The sequence below is a fragment of the Pleurodeles waltl genome, chromosome 1_1 (genome assembly GCF_031143425.1).
Source record: "Pleurodeles waltl isolate 20211129_DDA chromosome 1_1, aPleWal1.hap1.20221129, whole genome shotgun sequence".
Lineage (NCBI taxonomy): Eukaryota > Metazoa > Chordata > Amphibia > Caudata > Salamandridae > Pleurodeles > Pleurodeles waltl.
In genome coordinates this window covers 984,857,361-984,884,584 of record NC_090436.1, presented here as the reverse complement: position 1 = coordinate 984,884,584, position 27,224 = coordinate 984,857,361, and the positions used below count along the sequence as shown (strand labels likewise).

The 27,224-nt window shown below is 47.9% G+C and overlaps 1 protein-coding gene across 1 annotated transcript in view; it reads left to right on the top strand.

Moving 5' to 3' along the window:
- The window catches only part of MMRN1 (multimerin 1), a 298,882-nt gene that overhangs the window by 228,312 nt on the left and 43,346 nt on the right, over positions 1-27,224 (top strand). Inside the window, exon 6 of the mRNA XM_069230268.1 lies at positions 1,210-3,189. Coding sequence (XP_069086369.1) covers positions 1,210-3,189 — 1,980 coding nt within the window. The remainder of the gene's footprint in view (positions 1-1,209; positions 3,190-27,224) is intronic.

Below are 27,224 nucleotides of genomic sequence, written 5' to 3'. Positions count from 1 at the left end.
GAGCAGAAGCACTGTAACTTTTAGGTGGCTTGCAGGCACGAGCACTTAAAGTATCTAATTATCTGAGTGTGAAGGGGCTGTCCGCTTCCTCCATCCATACCAGGAGTCAGCATCACCACCCTCCAGATACGCCCGGCACCAGGGGAGGTCCAGAACACTGTTTTACTTTAAAAGAAACTGGACTGAGTAACTGACGGAGATGAGTGAGACTCACCCCCACCCCAACACCCTCTTCCACCCATGACCAGGAGTCCGGGGGTCTTCACCACATCACGCGGGCTTGGGGATGCGGCATGTGTGACCCCTTCTGCAATATAGAAGCATTTCCAGAACCTTGTTAGCACACATCGCAATCTTCCCACGAGTCTTTACCACAAACATAATATACATTAAAAAAAGATAACCAGGAGAACGTGTTTCTCCCATTGACTTCTATTGAATATGAGGCGCTTTAAGGCAGGTAACAGCGAAAATAAAGCCATTTTTAGCTTCAAAATGTCACGAGTCCCATGCCTGCATAGGGTCTATTGGCAGGTATGGCATGAGTGTGCTACACAAAAGCAAATGGCATAAGTAAAACACTATAACAATGTTCTACATATTGCGAAATATCCGAAGACTCCATTATAGCGTTCACTGACTCCATCAATTAGATTTTTTAAAGTGTTGGCAAAGCCCTTCTTTAATTCTTTAATACAACTTTTTTTCTGAAACACATTACTGATACAGATCTTTTTCTTGTTTTTGAGTGTGTTTATAGTTTTAGAATGAATCGTTTACATCTGTTGGGCATGCGTGTTAATAATAGAAGTTCTCAAGGGCACAATGTGGGTGAATGCTTTTTTGCCTCCACAGATTGCTCCAGCCCATCAAAGCAGTTGTTCAAATGAAACCTGAAATGGGCATCGACTGAAAATAAACATTAAATCAAATACAACTTTATATAATTAATAAACGTATGCAAAAAATACCATAATCAAAATAATGTCACCTAGAGGAGCCTTAGCACATAATGAGATGTAACCTGTACCTAAACAATTGCCCTTTAAAATCTTTGCTCGACATTACTTGGCATAACATACCTATGCTCAACACAGGTCGAAATCGAAACTATGTACTATGTAGACTTTCTTTATTGTACCAGGAGGTAGAGAAAGGTATCATTTAAAATGACTGGTATTATATATTGTTTTCTTTTTGTGTCTGTAGGTCTCAAATCTAAATCTATCACTGAGCTAGTGAAGGACACAGTACGAGAGCAGATGAAAGGGTTCCAGAGTGAGATGCAAGAGACATTTGCTCAGCTTTTCAAAACAATATCTAGTTTATCTGTGGAGGTCGAGAGCACAAATGAAGCTCTAAAGCATATGAATGAGACTGTGGCATCTATAGTGGGCACACAAAAGTTATTAAATGAGCAAGAACCACGGCCAACGATGGGTGATATTTCAGAGCTGAAAAACCACCTGGTAAACGTTAAAGATGAAGTCGCCTCACTTTGTAGTAGTTCATTAAAAGATCTGCAGGAAAGTCACAAGTCTTTAGCTGCAGAGTTGGAGCGTGAACAGTCAAGAAACAGCATCTACTATGGATCTCTGAACAAGACTCTTGCAAAAATGCGAGATGTCCAAGAACAGATTTTATCAGAGGAGTCTACTTCAGTTCCAAATTTCCCAGAGACCGATGGATCCAAAGATGATAATGTTACTGACTACCTGCTCACCCTGCAGGAGAAGGTAAAACGCCAGAGCCTCATGATGTTGCAGCTCTACGAAGATATCACCGCACAAGACATCAAAATTAACAACTTCACAATCACCTTAGAGCTGCAGAAAGACTCAATCCAGAGGGCCTGTGAAGCCCGGTTTTCCAAGTGTAGGAAGGACTTTGAGAGCAAGATCAGGTCTACTGAGGAAACCGTCCTTGTCCTGAATAAAACTATGTCTGACGTTGTTCTGCCACTTGATGACAAAATCGATAAGATGAATGAGCAGATTAATGATTTATGTTACGATATGGAGATATTGCAGCCTTTGATTGAACAGGGAGCACCCTTCAGTATGACAGAGGAGTATGGCCACCAAAATGGAGTTTCTGCAGTTAACAAGCAAATAGAAGACTTAAGTGCTTTAGTCTACACTCTTAGTTCCAGTGTCCAGGATCTGGCCAGTGGCCAGGAAAATCTCAGAGCTGAAGCTGAGACCCGAAACGAGCTGTGTGAAAAACGCATTGATTCCTGTCTCATGGATATCGAGGACGGCTTGAACAACACAATGACAGTTTTAAACAACGCTGTTGACTTTATTCAAGAAAATTATGTCCCCAAACAAGCTATGCACAAAATGCAGAATGATTCTCAGATTCTAAATCAAGCAATGCACATGCTAGACAATTTGTTTTTGCTCATTCCCCAGGTCAACCAGTTAAATGAATCGATAACAATGCTGACCAATGGCAATCTGCAGGAACCAAAGAATGGTAACGATACTGAGTCTATTTCCATTGGATCCCATGAGCTTGAAAACATGATCCAAACTTTGAATGAAACAGTGGTGAAGGTTGACCAGTGCCACGCCAATGTCAGTCAGTTACAACAGAATCTGTGGTTTGTTGTTCAGGAAAAGAATGCTTATGAACTTCGCTTACAAAACATGGAATCCAAAATAACTCAAATTATGGTCAATACTACAATGCCAATAAAAGTTAAAAATGGAGGAACCATTGTAAAAGAAAAAGAACAGCCAGCCTACCCTAAATATCAAGAGTTGAATTCGAGGGTTAGGGCTCTGGAGGCAAAATCCATCCGCATTTCGACAAGTATTCCTACACTGAACAAGACGGTGTATGACACCCAGGAACTGTGCCGGAAAGCCTCTGCTGCCATTCAGAACTTGAACGCCAGCGTGCCCTTGTTGGTACGAAAGATGCAGCCAAATATTACTATTCTGCAGGAAGTCATGACAGAGCTGATAAAGACTGCATCTGATAGGAGTGCAGAGGCTATCTGGTCTAATTTAACAAAGTCCTTCAACAAATCAACATCCGAGGTCATTGGAAATGTAACAAAGTTGCAGAAACAGATGAAGCTTGTGATCAAGAAAACGGTTTTACCAAAAACAGCTTCTACAAACGCCACAGCAACTCTGATCGGCAGAAGTCAGAGAAATACAGACAGCACTGCAGAGCAAGGTAATTCATTTTGACGACTGAATATGTACATGTTTATAGCGCTATTATAATGCATGTTTGACAGGCATAAGGACTGTTCAAAATGAGACAACGCTTTATATTCCTTGTCTTGTTACAGGTCGTGCAAAATGGAACCCTAAGCAAACACTGGGTCATAGGCAAATCAGATAAATGTGTCTGGACTATGCTTCAAAATCACATTGTGATATGTGGGACAGTTTTCTATTGGCTTTAAGTAGCAGTAGTCATGTAATTCTCGATAATTTAACAAAGCTTGAGTCATGCATGACCTGCAAAGTGACAAAGTGGAAGAAGTCAGTGGTACTAAATAAAATTTAAGCTGAGGTTTACATGCAGCTAACTTTACAAGAATAGACTGAACAAATGTATTAGCCTTGACAACAATTAATCCGTGACCTTCCATTGTGAATCATGATTACCCTGACACATTGTGTTGGACCTGGCTTTTTGACAGGGACATCCCCAAACTTTTTGCCTCCTTCCTCCTATTTTTTCTGACCTGTTGTTGTTGGCTTTTGACCTCTGGGCACTTTACCACTGCTAACCAGTGCTAAAGTGTATATGCTCTCTGGGTAAATTGTACTACTGATTGGTTTATCCATGATTGACTATTTAATTTACTTGTAAGTCCCTGGTAGAGTGCACTACATGTGCCTAGGGCAGGTAGATTAAATGCTACTAGTGGGCCTGCAGCACTGGTTGTGCCACCCACCTCAGTAGCCCCTCAACCCTGTCTCAGGCCTGCCATTGCAAGGCCTGTGTGTGCAGTTTCACTTCCACTTCGACTTGGCATTTAAAAGTACTTGCCAAGCCTAGAACTCCCCTTTTACTACACATAAGTCATCCCTAATGTGTGCCCTAGGTAACCCCTAGAGCAGGGTGCTGTGTAGGTAAAAGGCAGGACCTGTACCTGTGTAGTTATATGTCCTGGTAGTGTGAAACTCCTAAATTCGTTTTTACACTACTGTGAGGCCTGCTCCTTTCATAGGCTAACATTGGGGCTGCCCTCATACACTGTTGAAGTGGCAGCTGCTGATCTGAAAGGAGCAGGAAGGTCATATTTAGTATGGCCAGAATGGTAATACAAAATCCTGCTGACTGGTGAAGTCGGATTTAATATTACTATTCTAGAAATGCCACTTTTAGAAAGTGAGCATTTCTTTGCACTAAAATCTTGTTGTGCCCTTCAATCCACGTCTGGCTAGGTTTAGTTGACAGCTCCTTGTGCATTCACTCAGACACACCCCAAACACAGGGTACTCAGCCTCACTTGCATACATCTGCATCTTGAATGGGTCTTCCTGGGCTGGGAGGGTGGAGGGCCTGCCCTCACACAAAGGACTGCCACACCCCCTACTGGGACTCTGGCAGACAGGATTGAGCTGAAAGGGAACTTGGTGCATTTCTTAGAGACTCTTTGAAGTCACCCCCACTTCAAAGGCACAACTTAGTATAAAACAGGGCCTCTGCCCTACCTCATCAGACACTTGCTGGAGAAGAAACCTGAACCAGAAACTACATCCTGCCAAGAAGAACTGCCTGGCTGCTCAAAGGACTCACCTGTCTGCTTTCTACAAAGGGCTGCTGCCTTGCTGTTGCCCTGCTGCCTGGCTGAACTCTTGTCTGGCTGTGAAAGTGCTCTCCAAGGGCTTGGATAGAGCTTGTCTCCTGTTCCTTGAAGTCTCAGGGCCAAAAAGACTTCTCTCTTTTACTTGGACGCTCCGTGCGCCGAAAATTTCGATGCACAGCTTGTTCGGTGGCGAGAAAAACGCCGCACACCGACGCTGATCGACGCGACGCTCTTGGGACGATCGAAAATCCGACGCACGGCCTCGCAAGGACAACGCCGCCCGACCTCTAGAGGAGAAATCGACGCGACGCCTGCCGTGAGATCGTAATTTCAACGCGCAGCCCCGCAGATCGACATCCGGAGGAGAAATCGACGCGACGCCTGCAGTGAGATCGTAATTTCAACGCGCAGCCCCGCAGATCGACATCCAGAGGAGAAATCGACGCGACGCCTGCCGTGAGATCGTAATTTCGACGCGCAGCCCCGCAGACCGACGCGCAGCCGGAGAACAAGCAGGAAAATCCACGCACAGACCCGGGACATCTGGTAATCCCCGCGATCCACAGAAAGAGACAGTCCGCGCGCCGGAAAACGACGCCGGCCTCCCCGCGTGGAAAATAACGACGCAAGTCCGTGTGTGCTGGGGAGAAATCGACGCACACACCCTTTTTCCGCGCACCTCTTCTCTTGTGGCCCTCTGAGGAGATTTTTCCACGCTAAACCAGGTACTTGTGCTTGAAAGAGACTTTGTTAATATTCTAAAGACTTAAGACACTATGGGGGTTATTCTAACTTTGGAGGAGTGTTAATCCGTCCCAAAAGTGACGGTAAAGTGACGGATATACCACCAGCCGTATTACGAGTTCCATAGGATATAATGGACTCGTAATACGGCTGGTGGTAAATCCGTCACTTTTCCGTCACTTTTGGGACGGATTAACACCTCCTCCAAAGTTAGAATAACCCCCTTTATATCACTTTTCAGTGATATCTTTACAAATTCGTATTGCAACTTTGATCATTTTGACCTGAAGATACCCAGATAAATATTATATATTTTTCTAAATACTGTGTGGTGTATTTTTGGGGTGTTATGCTATGGTGTTGTATGATTTATTGCACAAATGCTTTACACATTGCCTTCTAAGTTAAGCCTGACTGCTCGTGCCAAGCTACCGGAGGGTGAGCACAGGCTGATTTTGGATTGTGTGTGACTTACCCTGACTAGAGTGAGGGTTCTTGCTTGGACAGATGGCAACCTGATGCCAACCAAAAAACCCATTTCTAACATTGGTGATCAGCGGTGAGGATAGGACTTGTGTTTGTGCAGTGACATACAGTAGCTAAGTATTTCACTACCTACCCACAGTTGAAGGTCAACTTGATTTTTCATCTTTTTTGGCTCTTGGTTCTCTGATGTCCTCCTGGATATACTATTGATATTTTGGACTTTGGATTTTGGTTTTTGCTGATAAGATCTTATCAAAATGGGATTGTGTACCTACTCATTCTTTGTTCGTACGGACCACCTCACTAAGGCTGACCTAAGGAAGCTTTGCAGAAAATGGGGCCTTCCTGTAGCAAGGAGATCTACTAAGGCGGAGATGCTCCATCACTACATAGTCTGGGGGGAGGAAAGATGGGCAGAGAGAGAGGCAGCAAGAAACCAAATGACTAAGTACCCCTCAGATGAGGAGGAGGACTACTCACATGAGGAGGAAGACTGCTCACATGAGGAGGAAGACTACTCAGATGAGGAAAGAGAACCAGTGGGAGATGAATGGCTCCTAGCTCTAGAGCGGTGTCTAGAAGAGCTAGATGAGCAGCTTGAAAGGGCTGAGGCAGCAAGTCTCTTAGCCCTGGAAGAAGAAAAGATTGCAGCTCAAGAGCTGAGCTGTAAAGAGCTGAAACTGGAGGCCGGAAGGGCTGAGTCCAGTTCAGATGGTGGCAGCAAAAATCTTGCATCCAGTACTGCTGAAGAAGGGCACAAGCCCAGAGATGTGGTGCCCAACTTGAAGAAGGGAGTTGACACACCCCAGGCGGTTCAAGGGTATGAGGTAGTTCCCGTAATGCACAGGGTCCCTGAGAAGGATTGGGGAACTGGCACAGGGAGTCATATTCCTACTGGGGGGAGGGACACTTTACTGACTCTAGCAGAGAGTGACAGAGAAAAGGGTTCCCCCCTGGTGGACGTCCTGGATATAGAGTGTAGAGACATCCCAGAAGAGTTTGGGTTGAGTGTCAGGGACAGACAGATACTGTCTCACCAGTCTCAGGAGGGTGAAGTAGAGTGCTTTTCCAAGGTTGAGTTACTGGGTGGTTGGGTGAAGGGTACTGTGGTTAATACATGTGAAGGGCAGAGTGATGTAATTGCTGGAGAGCATATGTCTGGTCCTTATATTCCAGAGCTACGCCAACACCAGGTGGAGTGTGAGTTCTCTGACCCCAGGGAACTTACAATGGAGGCAGACTTCTGGGTGAGTACCAGAGAGTCTGAAGAGGCATTTGGGGGTGCTTCTGAAGGGAGTGGTCTAGGTGGTTCCCAACCGAGTGTGGTGGGAAAGGATTGTTGTGTCCCAGGTAGGTCCCAGGTCCTAGAGGGTTCCATGAGGGAACACCAGGAGGGAAGCCTAGCCTGTACCGTAGGGCCACCTTTTGAGGGAAGCCCTGCAGTGTCAGAAGAACTTGGGGGGGTGACTGTAGCCAGCATCCCAACAGTTCTGGTGTCTGGCAGTACCCCTCATAGTGAGGGGGTGCAGAAGTCCAGACATAGGGTTGAGAGGGGGTTGCAGACCCCAGTGGAGGACCTTGAGAGTCAGGGGACAGCTCTGAGAGCAGAGCCCCCCAGGAATGACCCAGGTGAAACCGTTTCTGGTTTGGGGGAAACCCAGACTCTGCCGGATGGGCAGAGGTCGGGAGACCTGTGCCAACCAGACTCTTGTGTGGCCCTTGGGGACGGTGTGTCCCTTGTGGGGGGTGAGAGTGCCCCCCAGGAAGTCCTGGCATGCCAGGCAAAGATTCAACCTCAGGGTGGTGACTCTGGGTTGGATACCCAGGTTCAGAGGTTAAACTCTGACCTGATGGGAGGTAGATGTGCCTCCCAAGAAGTCCTGCTGTGCCAGGCAATTGTCCAACCTCAGGGTGTTGACTCTGGGTTGGATGACCAGGTTCAGAGGTTAAACTCTGACCTGGTGGGGGGTAGGTGTGCCCCCCAGAAATTCCTGGCGTGCCAGGCAATTGCCCAATCTCAGGGTGGTGACCCTGGGTTGGGGAACCAGTCTCAGAGGTTAAACTCTGACCTGGTGGGAGGTAGGTGTGCCTCCCTGAAAGTCCTGGCCTGCCAAGCAGTGGTTCAACCTCAGGGTGGTGACTCTGGGTTGGCTAACCAGGTTCAGGGAATAAGCTCTGACCTGTTGGGGGGTAGGCGTGCCCCCCAGGAAGTCCTGGTGTACCAGGCAGTGGTCCAACCTCAGAGTGCTGACTCTGGGTAGGATAACCAGGTTCAGAGGTTAAACTCTGACCTGGTGGGGGGGTAGGTGTGCCCCCCAGAAAGTCCTGGCGTGCCAGGCAATTGTTCAACCTCAGAGTGCTGACTCTGGGTTGGATAACGGGGTTCAGAGGTTAAACTCTGACCTGGTGGGGGGTAGGTGTGCCCCCCAGAAAGCCCTGGCATGCCAGGCAATTGTTCAACCTCAGGGTGGTGACTCTGGGTTGGATACCCAGGTTCCGAGGTTAAACTCTGACCTGGTGGGAGGTAGGTGTGCCTCCCAAGAAGCCCTGCTGTGCCAGGCAATTGTCCAACCTCAGGGTGTTGACTCTGGGTTGGATGACCAGCTTCAGAGGTTAAACTCTGACCTGGTGGGGGGTAGGTGTGCCCCCCAGAAAGTCCTGGCGTGCCAGGCAATTGCCCAACCTCAGGGTGGTGACCCTGGGTTGGGGAACCAGGCTCAGAGGTTAAACTCTGACCTGGTGGGAGGTAGGTGTGCCTCCCAGAAAGTCCTGGTGCGCCAGGCAATTGTTCAACTTCAGGGTGGTGACTCTGAGTTGAATGGCCCAGTGCAGAGGTTAAACTCTGACCTGGTGGAGGGTCAGTGTGCCCTCCAGGAAGTCCTGGCGTGCCAGGCAATTGTTCAACTTCAGGGTGGTGACTCTGAGTTGAATGGCCAAGTTCAGAGGTTAAACTCTGACCTGGTGGAGGGTCAGTGTGCCCTCCAGGAAGTCCTGGCGTGCCAGGCAATTGTTCAACTTCAGGGTGGTGACTCTGAGTTGAATGGTCAGGTGCAGAGGTTAAACTCTGACCTGGTGGGGGGTAGGTGTGCCTCCCAGGAAGTCCTGGTTTGCCAGGCAGTGATCCAGTCTGAGGGTACAGACCCTGGGCTGGAAGACCAGGTTCAGGTTGTCCCCCCGGACCTGGAGGGAGGGGCTACTGATAACAGTGCCCCTACCATGTTGTCTTCTGAGGAGGCCACTCCTAGTTGGAGGGTGCTGGACCCCAGAAGGGAGGGCAGGGGGAGGGAAGCCTCACCCGGGCCCTAGTCCAACCTGAAGGTACAGGCCCCAGGTTGGAGGGCCAGTTGCAGGTTAACAGCCCTGCACTGGTGGAGGAATGGTACAGGGTGACTTCTGTAAGCACCCTGACCATGTTGGACTCTGGGGGTACCGCTCCAGGAGGGAGGGTACAAAGCCCCAGAGGGGAGGACCAGGTTCAGGCTGTCATCCCTGACCTGGTGGAAGGGAGAGTGGTTAAAGGGTGCCCAGCACCTGGGGCTACCGCCCCCCACTCTCCACAGCCACAGTGGTTGGAGAGCTTTGAGAGGCCTGGGGCCTGGCTCTCATCCCTGGCAGCTGTCAGTAATCACTGTGGCTTGCTGTCCGGGTGGACAGAGTTATCCCTGGGGAGGGGACAAGTGTCACACCCCAGGGGTAGAGTGGGCAACACCACTGTGTTGGTCATGGTGGTACTATCCTGCTCCTGGGATACATCTGTGAGCAAAGTAAGGTTAGGTGCTGCACAGATGGGATCCGCAGGTAAGGAGAAAGGTTCCCCATGGGTTGGCTTAGTGGGCCCTGAGAGTATGGACAGAGTGATCCAATTGGAGTCAGGAAGGCGAAGAACTGGAGCATGCCCCTGCTGTTGTGGGCCTGGGTCCTTGTTCTGTCGCCTCAAACAGGGAAGTACATCAGGATAGTGATTGTTCTCCCCTGGCTTTAGGCTGGTAGGGGGTCATGTTGGACCTGGCTTTTTGACAGGGACATCCCCAAACTTTTTGCCTCCTTCCTCCTATTTTTTCTGACCTGTTGTTGTTGGCTTTTGACCTCTGGGCACTTTACCACTGCTAACCAGTGCTAAAGTGCATATGCTCTCTGGGTAAATTGTACTACTGATTGGTTTATCCATGATTGACTATTTAATTTACTTGTAAGTCCCTGGTAGAGTGCACTACATGTGCCTAGGGCAGGTAGATTAAATGCTACTAGTGGGCCTGCAGCACTGGTTGTGCCACCCACCTCAGTAGCCCCTTAACCCTGTCTCAGGCCTGCCATTGCAGGGCCTGTGTGTGCAGTTTCACTTCCACTTCGACTTGGCATTTAAAAGTACTTGCCAAGCCTAGAACTCCCCTTTTACTACACATAAGTCATCCCTAATGTGTGCCCTAGGTAACCCCTAGAGCAGGGTGCTGTGTAGGTAAAAGGCAGGACCTGTACATGTGTAGTTATATGTCCTGGTAGTGTGAAACTCCTAAATTCGTTTTTACACTACTGTGAGGCCTGCTCCTTTCATAGGCTAACATTGGGGCTGCCCTCATACACTGTTGAAGTGGCAGCTGCTGATCTGAAAGGAGCAGGAAGGTCATATTTAGTATGGCCAGAATGGTAATACAAAATCCTGCTGACTGGTGAAGTCGGATTTAATATTACTATTCTAGAAATGCCACTTTTAGAAAGTGAGCATTTCTTTGCACTAAAATCTTGTTGTGCCCTTCAATCCACGTCTGGCTAGGTTTAGTTGACAGCTCCTTGTGCATTCACTCAGACACACCCCAAACACAGGGTATTCAGCCTCACTTGCATACATCTGCATCTTGAATGGGTCTTCCTGGGCTGGGAGGGTGGAGGGCCTGCCCTCACACAAAGGACTGCCACACCCCCTACTGGGACTCTGGCAGACAGGATTGAGCTGAAAGGGAACTTGGTGCATTTCTTAGAGACTCTTTGAAGTCACCACCACTTCAAAGGCACAACTTAGTATAAAACAGGGCCTCTGCCCTACCTCATCAGACACTTGCTGGAGAAGAAACCTGAACCAGAAACTACATCCTGCCAAGAAGAACTGCCTGGCTGCTCAAAGGACTCACCTGTCTGCTTTCTACAAAGGACTGCTGCCTTGCTGTTGCCCTGCTGCCTGGCTGAACTCTTGTCTGGCTGTGAAAGTGCTCTCCAAGGGCTTGGATAGAGCTTGCCTCCTGTTCCTTGAAGTCTCAGGGCCAAAAAGACTTCTCTCTTTTACTTGGACGCTCCGTGCGCCGAAAATTTCGACGCACAGCTTTTTCGGTGGCGAGAAAAACGCCGCAGACCGACGCTGATCGACGCGACGCTCTTGGGACGATCGAAAATCCGACGCACGGCCTCGCAAGGACAACGCCGCCCGACCTCTAGAGGAGAAATCGACGCGACGCCTGCCGTGAGATCGTAATTTCAACGCGCAGCCCCGCAGATCGACATCCGGAGGAGAAATCGACGCGACGCCTGCCGTGAGATCGTAATTTCAACGCGCAGCCCCGCAGATCGACATCCAGAGGAGAAATCGACGCGACGCCTGCCGTGAGATCGTAATTTCTACGCGCAGCCCCGCAGACCGACGCGCAGCCGGAGAACAAGCAGGAAAATCCACGCACTGACCCAGGACATCTGGTAATCCCCGCGATCCACAGAAAGAGACAGTCCGCGCGCCGGAAAACGACGCTGGCCTCCCCGCGTGGAAAATAACGACGCAAGTCCGTGTGTGCTGGGGAGAAATCGACGCACACACCCTTTTTCCGCGCACCTCTTCTCTTGTGGCCCTCTGAGGAGATTTTTCCACGCTAAACCAGGTACTTGTGCTTGAAAGAGACTTTGTTAATATTCTAAAGACTTAAGACACTTTATATCACTTTTCAGTGATATCTTTACAAATTCGTATTGCAACTTTGATCTATTTGACCTGAAGATACCCAGATAAATATTATATATTTTTCTAAATACTGTGTGGTGTATTTTTGGGGTGTTATGCTATGGTGTTGTATGATTTATTGCACAAATGCTTTACACATTGCCTTCTAAGTTAAGCCTGACTGCTCGTGCCAAGCTACCGGAGGGTGAGCACAGGCTGATTTTGGATTGTGTGTGACTTACCCTGACTAGAGTGAGGGTTCTTGCTTGGACAGAGGGCAACCTGATGCCAACCAAAAACCCCATTTCTAACATTGGTGATCAGCGGTGAGGATAGGACTTGTGTTTGTGCAGTGACATACAGTAGCTAAGTATTTCACTACCTACCCACAGTTGAAGGTCAACTTGATTTTTCATCTTTTTTGGCTCTTGGTTCTCTGATGTCCTCCTGGATATACTATTGATATTTTGGACTTTGGATTTTGGTTTTTGCTGATAAGATCTTATCAAAATGGGATTGTGTACCTACTCATTCTTTGTTCGTACGGACCACCTCACTAAGGTTGACCTAAGGAAGCTTTGCAGAAAATGGGGCCTTCCTGTAGCAAGGAGATCTACTAAGGCGGAGATGCTCCATCACTACATAGTCTGGGGGGAGGAAAGATGGGCAGAGAGAGAGGCAGCAAGAAACCAAATGACTAAGTACCCCTCAGATGAGGAGGAGGACTACTCACATGAGGAGGAAGACTGCTCACATGAGGAGGAAGACTACTCAGATGAGGAAAGAGAACCAGTGGGAGATGAATGGCTCCTAGCTCTAGAGCGGTGTCTAGAAGAGCTAGATGAGCAGCTTGAAAGGGCTGAGGCAGCAAGTCTCTTAGCCCTGGAAGAAGAAAAGATTGCAGCTCAAGAGCTGAGCTGTAAAGAGCTGAAACTGGAGGCCGGAAGGGCTGAGTCCAGTTCAGATGGTGGCAGCAAAAATCTTGCATCCAGTACTGCTGAAGAAGGGCACAAGCCCAGAGATGTGGTGCCCAACTTGAAGAAGGGAGTTGACACACCCCAGGCGGTTCAAGGGTATGAGGTAGTTCCCATTATGCACAGGGTCCCTGAGAAGGATTGGGGAACTGGCACAGGGAGTCATATTCCTACTGAGGGGAGGGACACTTTACTGACTCTAGCAGAGAGTGACAGAGAAAAGGGTTCCCCCCTGGTGGACGTCCTGGATATAGAGTGTAGAGACATCCCAGAAGAGTTTGGGTTGAGTGTCAGGGACAGACAGATACTGTCTCACCAGTCTCAGGAGGGTGAAGTAGAGTGCTTTTCCAAGGTTGAGTTACTGGGTGGTTGGGTGAAGGGTACTGTGGTTAATACATGTGAAGGGCAGAGTTATGTAATTGCTGGAGAGCATATGTCTGGTCCTTATATTCCAGAGCTACGCCAACACCAGGTGGAGTGTGAGTTCTCTGACCCCAGGGAACTTACAATGGAGGCAGACTTCTGGGTGAGTACCAGAGAGTCTGAAGAGGCATTTGGGGGTGCTTCTGAAGGTGGTGGTCTAGGTGGTTCCCAACCGAGTGTGGTGGGAAAGGATTGTAGTGTCCCAGGTAGTTCCCAGGTCCTAGAGGGTTCCATGAGGGAACACCAGGAGGGAAGCCTAGCCTGTACCGTAGGGCCACCTTTTGAGGGAAGCCCCGCAGTGTCAGAAGAACTTGGGGGGGTGACTGTAGCCAGCATCCCAACAGTTCTGGTGTCTGGCAGTACCCCTCATAGTGAAGGGGTGCAGAAGTCCAGACATAGGGTTGAGAGGGGGTTGCAGACCCCAGTGGAGGACCTTGAGAGTCAGGGGACAGCTCTGAGAGCAGAGCCCCCCAGGAATGACCCAGGTGAAACGTTTCTGGTTTGGGGGAAACCCAGACTCTGCCGGATGGGCAGATGTCGGGAGACCTGCACCAACCAGACTCTTGTGTGGCCCTTGGGGACGGTGTGTCCCTTGTGGGGGGTGAGAGTGCCCCCCAGGAAGTCCTGGCATGCCAGGCAAAGATTCAACCTCAGGGTGGTGACTCTGGGTTGGATACCCAGGTTCAGAGGTTAAACTCTGACCTGATGGGAGGTAGATGTGCCTCCCAAGAAGTCCTGCTGTGCCAGGCAATTGTCCAACCTCAGGGTGTTGACTCTGGGTTGGATGACCAGGTTCAGAGGTTAAACTCTGACCTGGTGGGGGGTAGGTGTGCCCCCCAGAAAGTCCTGGCGTGCCAGGCAATTGCCCAATCTCAGAGTGGTGACCCTGGGTTGGGGAACCAGGCTCAGAGGTTAAACTCTGACCTGGTGGGAGGTAGGTGTGCCTCCCTGAAAGTCCTGGCCTGCCAGGCAATGGTTCAACCTCAGGGTGGTGACTCTGGGTTGGCTAACCAGGTTCAGGGAATAAGCTCTGACCTGTTGGGGGGTAGGCGTGCCCCCCAGGAAGTCCTGGTGTACCAGGCAGTGGTCCAACCTCAGAGTGCTGACTCTGGGTTGGATAACCAGGTTCAGAGGTTAAACTCTGACCTGGTGGGGGGTAGGTGTGCCCCCCAGAAAGTCCTGGCGTGCCAGGCAATTGTTCAACCTCAGAGTGCTGACTCTGGGTTGGATAACCGGGTTCAGAGGTTAAACTCTGACCTGGTGGGGGGTAGGTGTGCCCCCCAGAAAGCCCAGGCATGCCAGGCAATTGTTCAACCTCAGGGTGGTGACTCTGGGTTGGATACCCAGGTTCCAAGGTTAAACTCTGACCTGGTGGGAGGTAGGTGTGCCTCCCAAGAAGCCCTGCAGTGCCAGGCAATTGTCCAACCTCAGGGTGTTGACTCTGGGTTGGATGACCAGGTTCAGAGGTTAAACTCTGACCTGGTGGGGGGTAGGTGTGCCCCCCAGAAAGTCCTGGCGTGCCAGGCAATTGCCCAACCTCAGGGTGGTGACCCTGGGTTGGGGAACAAGGCTCAGAGGTTAAACTCTGACCTGGTGGGAGGTAGGTGTGCCTCCCAGAAAGTCCTGGTGCGCCAGGCAATTGTTCAACTTCAGGGTGGTGACTCTGAGTTGAATGGCCCAGTGCAGAGGTTAAACTCTGACCTGGTGGAGGGTCAGTGTGCCCTCCAGAAAGTCCTGGCATGCCAGGCAATTGTTCAACTTCAGGGTGGTGACTCTGAGTTGAATGGCCAAGTTCAGAGGTTAAACTCTGACCTGGTGGAGGGTCAGTGTGCCCTCCAGGAAGTCCTGGCGTGCCAGGCAATTGTTCAACTTCAGGGTGGTGACTCTGAGTTGAATGGTCAGGTGCAGAGGTTAAACTCTGACCTGGTGGGGGGTAGTTGTGCCTCCCAGGAAGTCCTGGTTTGCCAGGCAGTGATCCAGTCTGAGGGTACAGACCCTGGGCTGGAAGACCAGGTTCAGGGTGTCCCCCCGGACCTGGAGGGAGGGGCTACTGATAACAGTGCCCCTACCATGTTGTCTTCTGAGGAGGCCACTCCTAGTTGGAGGGTGCTGGACCCCGGAAGGGAGGGCAGGGGGAGGGAAGCCTCACCCCGGGCCCTAGTCCAACCTGAAGGTACAGGCCCCAGGTTGGAGGGCCAGTTGCAGGTTAACAGCCCTGCACTGGTGGAGGAATGGTACAGGGTGACTTCTGTAAGCACCCTGACCATGTTGGACTCTGGGGGTACCGCTCCAGGAGGGAGGGTACAAAGCCCCACAGGGGAGGACCAGGTTCAGGCTGTCATCCCTGACCTGGTGGAAGGGAGAGTGGTTAAAGGGTGCCCAGCACCTGGGGCTACCGCCCCCCACTCTCCACAGCCACAGTGGTTGGAGAGCTTTTAGAGGCCTGAGGCCTGGCTCTCATCCCTGGCAGCTGTCAGTAATCACTGTGGCTTGCTGTCCGGGTGGACAGAGTTATCCCTGGGGAGGGGACAAGTGTCACACCCCAGGGGTAGAGTGGGCAACACCACTGTGTTGGTCATGGTGGTACTATCCTGCTCCTGGGATACATCTGTGAGCAAAGTAAGGTTAGGTGCTTCACAGATGGGATCCGCAGGTAAGGAGAAAGGTTCCCCATGGGTTGGCTTAGTGGGCCCTGAGAGTATGGACAGAGTGATCCAATTGGAGTCAGGAAGGCGAAGAACTGGAGCATGCCCCTGCTGTTGTGGGCCTGGGTCCTTGTTCTGTCGCCTCAAACAGGGAAGTACATCAGGATAGTGATTGTTCTCCCCTGGCTTTAGGCGGGTATGGGGTCATGTTGGACCTGGCTTTTTGACAGGGACATCCCCAAACTTTTTGCCTCCGTCCTCCTATTTTTTCTGACCTGTTGTTGTTGGCTTTTGACCTCTGGGCACTTTACCACTGCTAACCAGTGCTAAAGTGCATATGCTCTCTGGGTAAATTGTACTACTGATTGGTTTATCCATGATTGACTATTTAATTTACTTGTAAGTCCCTGGTAGAGTGCACTACATGTGCCTAGGGCAGGTAGATTAAATGCTACTAGTGGGCCTGCAGCACTGGTTGTGCCACCCACCTCAGTAGCCCCTTAACCCTGTCTCAGGCCTGCCATTGCAAGGCCTGTTTGTGCAGTTTCACTGCCACTTCGACTTGGCATTTAAAAGTACTTGCCAAGCCTAGAACTCCCCTTTTACTACACATAAGTCATCCCTAATGTGTGCCCTAGGTAACCCCTAGAGCAGGGTGCTGTGTAGGTAAAAGGCAGGACCTGTACCTGTGTAGTTATATGTCCTGGTAGTGTGAAACTCCTAAATTCGTTTTTACACTACTGTGAGGCCTGCTCCTTTCATAGGCTAACATTGGGGCTGCCCTCATACACTGTTGAAGTGGCAGCTGCTGATCTGAAAGGAGCAGGAAGGTCATATTTAGTATGGCCAGAATGGTAATACAAAATCCTGCTGACTGGTGAAGTCAGATTTAATATTACTATTCTAGAAATGCCACTTTTAGAAAGTGAGCATTTCTTTGCACTAAAATCTTGTTGTGCCCTTCAATCCACGTCTGGCTAGGTTTAGTTGACAGCTCCTTGTGCATTCACTCAGACACACCCCAAACACAGGGTACTCAGCCTCACTTGCATACATCTGCATCTTGAATGGGTCTTCCTGGGCTGGGAGGGTGGAGGGCCTGCCCTCACACAAAGGACTGCCACACCCCCTACTGGGACTCTGGCAGACAGGATTGAGCTGAAAGGGAACTTGGTGCATTTCTTAGAGACTCTTTGAAGTCACCCCCACTTCAAAGGCACAACTTAGTATAAAACAGGGCCTCTGCCCTACCTCGTCAGACACTTGCTGGAGAAGAAACCTGAACCAGAAACTACATCCTGCCAAGAAGAACTGCCTGGCTGCTCAAAGGACTCACCTGTCTGCTTTCTACAAAGGACTGCTGCCTTGCTGTTGCCCTGCTGCCTGGCTGAACTCTTGTCTGGCTGTGAAAGTGCTCTCCAAGGGCTTGGATAGAGCTTGCCTCCTGTTCCTTGAAGTCTCAGGGCCAAAAAGACTTCTCTCTTTTACTTGGACGCTCCGTGCGCCGAAAATTTTGACGCACAGCTTGTTCGGCGGCGAGAAAAACGGCGCACACCGACGCTGATCGACGCGACGCTCTTGGGACGATCGAAAATCCGACGCACGGCCTCGCAAGGACAACGCCGCCAGACCTCTAGAGGAGAAATCGACGCGACGCCTGCCGTGAGATCGTAATTTCAACGCGCAACCCCGCAGATCGACATCCGGAGGAGAAATCGACGCGACGCCTGCCGTGAGATCGTAATTTCAACGCGCAGCCCCGCAGATCGACATCCAGAGGAGAAATCGACGCGACGCCTGCCGTGAGATCGTAATTTCGACGCGCAGCCCCGCAGACCGACGCGCAGCCGGAGAACAAGCAGGAAAATCCACGCACAGACCCGGGACATCTGGTAATCCCCGCGATCCACAGAAAGAGACAGTCCGCGCGCCGGAAAACGACGCCGGCCTCCCCGCGTGGAAAATAACGACGCAAGTCCGTGTGTGCTGGGGAGAAATCGACGCACACACCCTTTTTCCGCGCACCTCTTCTCTTGTGGCCCTCTGAGGAGATTTTTCCACGCTAAACCAGGTACTTGTGCTTGAAAGAGACTTTGTTAATATTCTAAAGACTTAAGACACTTTATATCACTTTTCAGTGATATCTTTACAAATTCGTATTGCAACTTTGATCATTTTGACCTGAAGATACCCAGATAAATATTATATATTTTTCTAAATACTGTGTGGTGTATTTTTGGGGTGTTATGCTATGGTGTTGTATGATTTATTGCACAAATGCTTTACACATTGCCTTCTAAGTTAAGCCTGACTGCTCGTGCCAAGCTACCGGAGGGTGAGCACAGGCTGATTTTGGATTGTGTGTGACTTAACCTGACTAGAGTGAGGGTTCTTGCTTGGACAGAGGGCAACCTGATGCCAACCAAAAACCCAATTTCTAACACATTGCTTGGTATTCTTTCATAACCTCACAATGTTTGTATTATGGTGGCTTTTGGAATGGATACATTCTCGTTTGTTCTCCAATGTCAAGTTTTTTTTTGCTGGTACAGGGAATTCTGCACTGTTGTCATGCATGCACGACTTTGAAGGCAGAGGTGTGGGGAGGTGCGGGGAGCACTCAGAGACAACAATTGATCAGAAAGTTTGTAACAACGTATTAAGGTGCCCTGGTCTCTAGAGATTTTTTGCCCGATTTTTCAAATTTTTTTTTTGTTTTTTTTTTCATATTGTATGTCCTCCATGATTTTTTTGCTGCATGAAATTTTTTGGAAAAAACAGTATGTGGAGAACTGAATACTAACAGTTTTTCCTGAACTGTGGCTACTATGTTTTCTTACACTGAACATAGCCAGGAAGATATGTGTAAGAAATTGGGTTGTTGCTTCACTGTGATGTGAACCCTGGTCAAGGAGCAACCACAATCCTTGTTAGGATAAGACACATGCAAACCCCAAATTAACCTATGCTCAACCCCAGCTTGGCACAAAGTAGTTATCAGGCTTAACTTAAAGGAAATGTGAAAAGTATTTGTGCAGCGCTTCAAACAGTAACACAGTGAAAATATACCACAAAAGGAGATCCCAACAAAATACAGTAGATTTTAACAAATGAAACAAGACCAAAACAACAAAAATCCAATCAATAGATCCTGAGATATGCAATTTTAAAGATTTAGGTAAAAATAGCACCTAACAGCACAGAATGTCCACAGTAGTTATCTGGTCGTGCTGAACCGGGACAAAGTCTCATGTTCAGGCTGACCGAGATGGAGCACAGGCCGGCTACAGGGAACCACTTGGGACCACAGAGCACAGTACCTTAAATCCCAGTGCATGGCCTGCCCGGAGTTGCTTTGTAAGGCTTTGGGTCATCCTGCAGTGGTTTTAAGAAGCTGTGCAGCGAGGCTTTGTGGGGCTTAGCATTGCTCTACATCAGTCCCAAGGGGTGTGCTGCAAGGCTTTGTGGGCCTGGCGTCTCTTTGCATTGGCCCCAGGGATCTGTGAGGAGAGGGTTTGAGGGGCTTGGCTTCACTGTGCAACAGTTCCAATGGGCTGTCAGCTGTGCGGTGAGGCTTTGCGTGGCCTTGCTCTGCTCAGCATTGATTCCAGGGAGGCTGACAGCTGTGCAGCGAGGCTTTGCTGGGCTTCACGGTGGTTCCAATGAGGACCACAGTAGGGTTTGACAGAAGCACCTTCAGACCCACTTCCAGGGGTCCAGGCCTGGGGTGGCACCACTTGAGACTGCAGGGCTCACAGATGGCAGAGTTGGGGTACTGAGTTCAATGTTGTAGGAAGTCTCCTATGGCCTTGAAGCTTCTGATCAGGAGGCCAACCAACTAGGCGTGGAAGTCACTGTGGGTTCTAGGTTCAAGAGATGCAGGTCCATTCTTTCCCACCCAGGCAAGAGGGCAGCAGATCAGCAAAGAGCAGCTGTTTTTCAGATCTACAGTCCAGTAGGTTAGCATTCCTTGTAGCAGCACAGCAGTCCTTCTTCCTGGCAGAATATCCACAGGTCCAGCAGTGTACTGAAGTGGTGGTGTCTGAGGTCAAGGATTTATACTCTAGGTCCCTTGCTTTGGAAGGTGGGAGAAAAACCTAGACAGTGGCTTTGAAGTACAAGGAATTCCCCGCCTCTACCTGCCCTTTCAGAATTGCAATTTAAAGTCCAACTTCACCATACGTTAGGATTTTAAATTGTGATTCCAGAGACACCAGACTTGGAGAAATTATTTCTTCCCATTTGGGAATTACACTTATAAAATTACACTTATAAAATGTAATACCAACACCAATGTAATACTAAAGGAGCGATAGTCTTTGCAGCAATGAAAAACAAATGTTAGATCTTTTCACTACCAGGAGATGTAAAACTAAAAAGTACATATCCTACATTTGAAATACATTGCAATAAATGTTTTGCTAGGCTTAAACCTTCCTTTATAGTACTATGTCACTCTCTAAGACATACTGTAAATGCCCATAGGGCAGGGAGCATGATATTTAAAACATTGGGCAGATATAGTCAATGCTTTATATGTCCAGACAGTGAAACATTTCGAAAGTCATTTGTCACTATGACAAGACAGGATCTACCATAGAAAAGCACTAGATGACGCCTAATTGGACTAGCTAATGGTCAGGTTGGAGTTCAAGTTACTGTTTTGATAATACCACTTTCAGAAAGTTGGCTCTTTCCTGCCTAACCCTAAAACTATCTTTCTGCCAGTGGCTATGTGTTATTTGACCCCTGCTGGCTTCCTGGAGTGAGATGTGTATTCCTCCTAGACAGTGGACAAAGGGCCCATGTGTGGGAAGATCAGTCTCTTCCTAACAGGATGGCAAGAAAGAAGCTGTTTCCCTGCCCTGATTAGATTTTGACGAGGCCTGCCTGGGCCCTCACAGAAAATCCTGGCACCAGGACTGCTCCTGCTTTTGTTTTACTACCCAGGCTGCAACTAAACCAAGAGGAAAGTGAGGAGCTGGCCAGAATCTGTTTTCTTGTCAAAAGGTGTGTCCCCTACCCATAGACTGGCATTGCACATAAAAGTGGTATCACAACAGCCTGAAAATAGTACACTCCTGGACATGTAAAGACTCAGAAGAAGGGGCTGTCCTACTATCTGAAACCCAAAAGACCACTGGCCCTGCTTGTCTTAAACACAGGACCCCTGAAGGGATTTAAAGGGTAGGTGGCTTGGCCTCCTGTGTGAACTATAGGGATACAGCAAGTTCCAGAGGCTTTCTCTGTTTCCCAGCTGACCACACCAAACTAATTGTGACCTGGTTTCCCTCTACTGGCCTCTGTGGGTGTGAGTTCTGACTCCAAGTACCGTCTTCAAAGTCCTGGACCCTCGGATGGAGTTAAAGTGCACTTTTCCCTGCCTAACTGAAGGGTTCACTGGATCCAATGCAGACCAACGCAGAACCCCACAGACCCATGCAACTCCTCGCCCAAGGTGTCACCTGATCCAACAGTGAGCGACACAGAACCCCGAAGAGCTGCACGTATTGCTCCCGACTGAAAGCCTCAAAAGACACAATGCAGGGCGAAACAGAGCTCACCAGAGTCGCACCGCACCAGCCTTGCATCAAAGTCAGAAAGTAAAACTTCCAGCAAGACACACCTGGTAGAGTACTTGGCCCATGCCCAATCGTGGTCAGACTGAACTTGTGACCAGTCCAGTGCAACCTGTTATTCACAGTTGAAGCTTTTTTGCCTTTTAACACTATTTTGAACCTAAAGCTTTAGGAATTCATAACTCTGGTTCTACTTATGGAAGGTTTGTTGTTTTGGTGTAATATGATTAAATAACATCAATCTATTGTTGTCAATTGCCTTGAGATTTTTCTTGTGTTGTGTTTTCACTCTTTTTGTTGTTTGAGTGCTGCATAAATACTTTATGCATTGCCTTAAATTAAACCTGACTGCTTTTGCACCAAGCAACCGGAGCCTTAAGTACAGGTTTATTTAGTGACTTTTTGTAATTCACCTTAACAATGGCTGTGATTATTATTTGAGTTGGGTTCTCACCCGTCTCAATGGATACTACAGCTTCTTACAAAAACTTAATAAGACACCACAAAGCCATCTAGGCGTCCTCATGGCCCGATGAAGCAAGGGGCAGAAAATGCTGCCCTCCTGGACCCTAAATGGTATCTGTACACAGCCCACCAATATTAGGCCCAAACATGCTGCTTCCACAAAGCAATGCAGTTTAATGCTCACAATTAAAGATGCATGAAATTATAGTATCCACTGTTTTCCTTAGCAAATTAGAGATTTTAGGCCTGATTTAGGAATTTGCAGAAGCTAGCCTGTCCATCAGAGGAACAGGGGTACCTTACCTTCACCATCCTAACAGACTACCATCCACCAGATTTAGAGATCACCACTAGCACAGTGGTCAGCTCTGTACCTTGAGAGGAACAGCCATCACAGAGTCAAAGTAAAAAAATGTTTGATGGATGGCCACTATCCGTTTTGATGCTGTTCACCAAACTTTTAAGCTTTTCTTTCTTTTTTAGGCTCAAACTCTGTTTTGTTTTGTTCTTATGTGGTGTTCTGTAGAATGTGTGTGTCGTGACATTCTGGAGGTGGCGGTTACTGGCCTCCCTCTTGAATGGCTGGACGCTAGGTCGTGTCGTCGGATTAAATCCTTATTTAACTACCTCTCTATGTGGACATCAGCTTCTTTACTCACCACATTTTGGCGATGAGGGTCAAGAAGGCATGACCTAGGTCAGCCCGGAGTGTCTGACAGCTGACACCTTGCAGTGAGTGACGTTTTCCCTGGTACCGCTCGACTGATCTGGCAGCTGTCGGAAGGAGCGAGAGGCGTGATCAGCTTCTGATTTCCTCGCTTCTGGTGCGAAGTTAAAGGGAGAGCCGTCCTTTTGGCAGACATGCGCTGTATTGTAAATTGTGCGTATCTTCGAGGAAAGAAGAAGGGGTGGTGCGCGCCATCAAGTGCTGAGGTGACCCGGACGTTTTCTTTGCCTGCCTGGAAGGAGGGGAGGAGTATTCAGCGTCAATGTTTGTTTTCCCCATAATTTGTGCCTGGAGGAAGGGGAGGAGCATTGACCTGACGCTCATACGTCGTGTCAGAGATCGACGGAGGAAGAAGGGGCGGACTTGCAGTGTGTTTGTTTTTTTTTACTTTCTTCGCGCTGCGTGTTAATTCAACCACCTCTCGTGTTGGTTTACTCTTCAGCTGGGATTGTACTGAGGTGTGCAAAGGAGACAGAGTTGCAGAGTTTTTATGGTGATCTGCACACAGTTACCTTCACTTTGATGGTGATCTGCAAACCAGTATTTCTATTTCTCTTCTGGCAACTTGTGCACAAGAACTTGTACCTTATTGTATTTACAGTGGAATTTGTACTCTTCTTCCTGTCCATGGTGATCTGCACATCTGTACTTATTTTGTGCAGAGCTGACTTTCTCTTACATCTTTACTGTAATATTCACAGGAAGGAATACGACCAAGTGATCTGTACATCTCCTGTGACCTTATTACGGTGCAGTTGTGATGGCTGCCCAGAGCAACATTTCTCCACCGCCTTTGTTCCTACCTCTTCCTGGAGTGCCTGTTCTTCCTTGGGAAGATTGGATAGAGATGCTTGATAACTATATTATTGCTCTTGATGGACAAAGTTTTTCTTCACAAAGAAAAAAAGCTATTCTTTGGAGTACTTTAGGGTGTGAGGGCAACACATTTTTAAACACTTACCTCCTGTTTTGGGTCCTAATGGTCAACCGATGGATGATGTATTCAAGGAAGCCATTAAGAGGTTGGAGAATAGATTTGCCAAAGAGACTAATTTAGAGTTGGCCACATATAAGTTTTATATTTTACCTCAGGATTATCATGAGTTCATTGATGACTTTGTGTCGAGGTTGAGAGAGTTATCAGTCAAATGCAGGTTCGGGACCATGACAGAAGAGTTGATACGTGATCAACTTATTGTTCAGTGTCGTGATAGAAAGATTCAGGAGAGATTATGGGCTGCTAAGAATCCCACTTAGCAGGAGGAGATTGACTTGGCAAAAGTGATTGAAGTGTTGCAGCGGTGTATAAAGGAATTGGAAAAAAAAGATAAATCTGCGGAGGTTATGGTTTTGACTGGTGACTCTGTTGGGTCTCAGCAGGAAGTAGGAATGATATCAAAGAAAACCTTTCCTACCAAAGCAAAGGGGAAGAAGTGCTCTCGTTGTGGGAGTGCTTATCATTTGGTGGACTCCTAGAGGTGTTTTGCCATTAATAAAAAGTGTCCCAAGTGTGGTCGCAAGGGGCATTATGCTCGTATGTGTAAGGAGAATGGCAAATTCTCTAAAGATGCAAAGACAAGTATAAATGTTGTAGGAGAATACTGTGATTCTCCCTGTGAAGATAAGATACTTGTGGTGAGTGATGAACAGAGTATAATGGAGAATGGAAGTGAACGTAGATTTTCTAGGCCTGCAGCTCTTTTAACTATAGGTGAGGTTCAGATTAGCCTTATGGTTGATTCTGGTTCATTGGACACTATAATTCCTGAGAGCCTTTTTAGGAAACATTGGAAGAATGAGAAGTTGTTTCCTAAAGATATTTCTCCAGGAGGGTATCAAGGTGGGAAAACTAATTTGCTGGGTTACATGCTTAAGGAAATACAATTTGAGGGAAGGATGGTTGTGGGGAAAATTTATGTAGCGGTTGAAGGTCCACCTATTTTGGGATGGATGCATCAATTTGATCTTAACATTGTCATTAGTCCAAGAGCGTCTAATCAAATTCTGGTGGTAGAGGATATGCAATTGCAAGATATACTGGAGGGGGCCAAAGATGTTTTTAAAAAAAACTTTAGGATGTTTGAAAGGCTATGTGCACAGGATAGTTTTGAAAGATGATGCTCTGCCAAGGCAGCATAAACTGAGTAAGATACCATTTGTTGTGAGGGATGAAGTCAAAAAGTTGATCAGTAATATGTTGTCTGAAGGTACTATTGAACCTATTGAAGTATCTCCTTGGATTTCTCCGGTGGTCATCACGCAGAAATCCGATGGTAGGGTGAGGTTGTTTGTTGACTTGAGATCTGTAAATCAAAACATTGTGGTTGACACATACCCTCTCCCTAATATTAATGAGTTGTTGACAGCAATTAGAAATGGAAGGCATTTCTCAAAATTGGATTTGAGAAATGCCTATCAGCAGATCAGACTTCATCCTGAGTCTAAGCATGTGACAGCATTTGTGACTCCTGAAGGCACTTTTCAGTTTACCCGTATGCCTTTTGGTCTTGCATCTGCTGCAAGTGCATTTCAACGTATGATGGCAAAACCTTTTGGTATTCTTAAGAATGTCTTGTTCTTCCAGGATTTTAGTTCTGGGAGAAACTGTTGGTGAGCACAACCTCACATTGAAAGACGTTCTCAAGGCTATTCGAGAGGCAGGGTTAAGTTTAAATCGGGAGAAGTGCACCTTTTTGGTGGAGGAAATTGACTATTTGGGGTACACTATCTCAAAAGGGAACATCAAACCTAAGAAGAGTCTTTTGGAAGCCATTAGGTTGGCTCCGGCACCCGGAGATAATGACCAATTGAGGTCTTTTCTGGGTTTGATTGAGTACTATTCTAAATTTGTGGAAAAGTTTGCAGATAAGACTGAGGATCTACGAAAATTGCTGTGGAAGGGGAGTAAGGTATTTTGGACAACTGAACAATCACGTTGTTTTGACAATATCAAGAATGAAGTTTGTGATGCAGGTATTCTTACTGCCTTTGACATAAAATTGCGTTCTGTTTTGACTGTGGATGCAAGTGGTACTGGTTTGGGTGCTGTGCTGTCTCAAAAGCATGGGAGTCAAGAAAAGACCGTTGCATTTGCTTCGCGAACTGTGACTCAAATGGAACGCAATTATTCAGTGATTGAACGTGAAGCCTTGGCTGCTGTTTGGGGTGCTGAATATTTTAGGACGTATTTGTGGGGTTTGGAGTTTGTGTTGCAGAGTGATCACAAGTCTTTGTTAAAGATTTTGCCCTCTGGTGGAGCAGGAAAAGGGTCAGCGAGGTTAGCCACACTTGCGGCTAGGTTGCAAGAGTATGCTTATCGTGTGGATTATGTTCAAGGGTGGAAGAATGTTCAAACGGACTGTTTCTTTTGATTGTCACTTGACTGGGAAAGTGTTGACGCCCAATCAGTGAAGAGTAGTGATACTGGGGTTGCAGTTGCATCTGTTCTTGATGTGGTTGAGTGGGGTTTGGGTACGTTTACACAAGAAGAATGGGTGAGCGAGATGGATGCGGATACTTGCCTTAAGCAGATATTTAGGTTGGTTTGTGAGGGAGCTAGGAGAGAGAGTACTCTCCCGTTGTCTGTGAGACCGTATCTTGGTGTTTTGAATGAGTTGTCTATTTGTGGGGACAGTGTATTGATACATGAAGAGCGCTTTGTCCCACCCTAAGGGTTGAGGTTTAAATTGTTTTCTTTAGCACATGAAGGTCATTTGGGACAAGGGTTGACATGCAGGTGGTTAAAGGAGTTTTTTGGGGGGCCAGGATTGGATGCTCAAGTTAAGGATTGGGTGGAAAGTTGTAGACTGTGTAAGGAGAATGAAAAAAGGTTGGCGTGGGCAAGGTTTATGGACACATTGAGGATCCTGGTAGGCCTTGGCATACCATCTGTTTGGACTTCATTGGTCCCATTTCAGAACTTCCGCTTCAGATGAGATTCGCAGTGGTTGTGGTGGATGGTCATTCAAGGTGGCTGGTGGTTAAATTCATTCGGGACGTTACCACAAATACCACAAATACGGTGATAAAGGTTTTGAATGAGATTTTTCTGGAGGAGGGTTTTCCTTTAGTTCTAATTACAGACAATGGTACCCAGTTAACTTCAAACTAGATGTGTTCGTTCTTAAAGAATTGTGAGGTGAGACATTCAATAACTTCTTTGTATTATCCTCAGGGCAATGGTATTGTGGAAAGGATCAATAGGTTGGTTAAGGGCACTGTACAGTTAGTTCTTACAAATCATTGCTGTGTGAGGAAAATGGTTTCTGATATGGTGTGGCATATCGATCCACAATTCACAGTGTTGCCCACAAGTGTCCTTTTCAATTGATGAGGGGGCATTCGGTGGGTTCGAAGTTGGTTCCCTCATGGCTTCAGGAATGGGTTGCCTCTGGTGGTGACAAGGCTGTGACCTCACAGAGTGTGATTAAATTGGATGTAGGGGACTGGGTCAAGGTCAGGTCTAGTAGAATCAAGAGTGG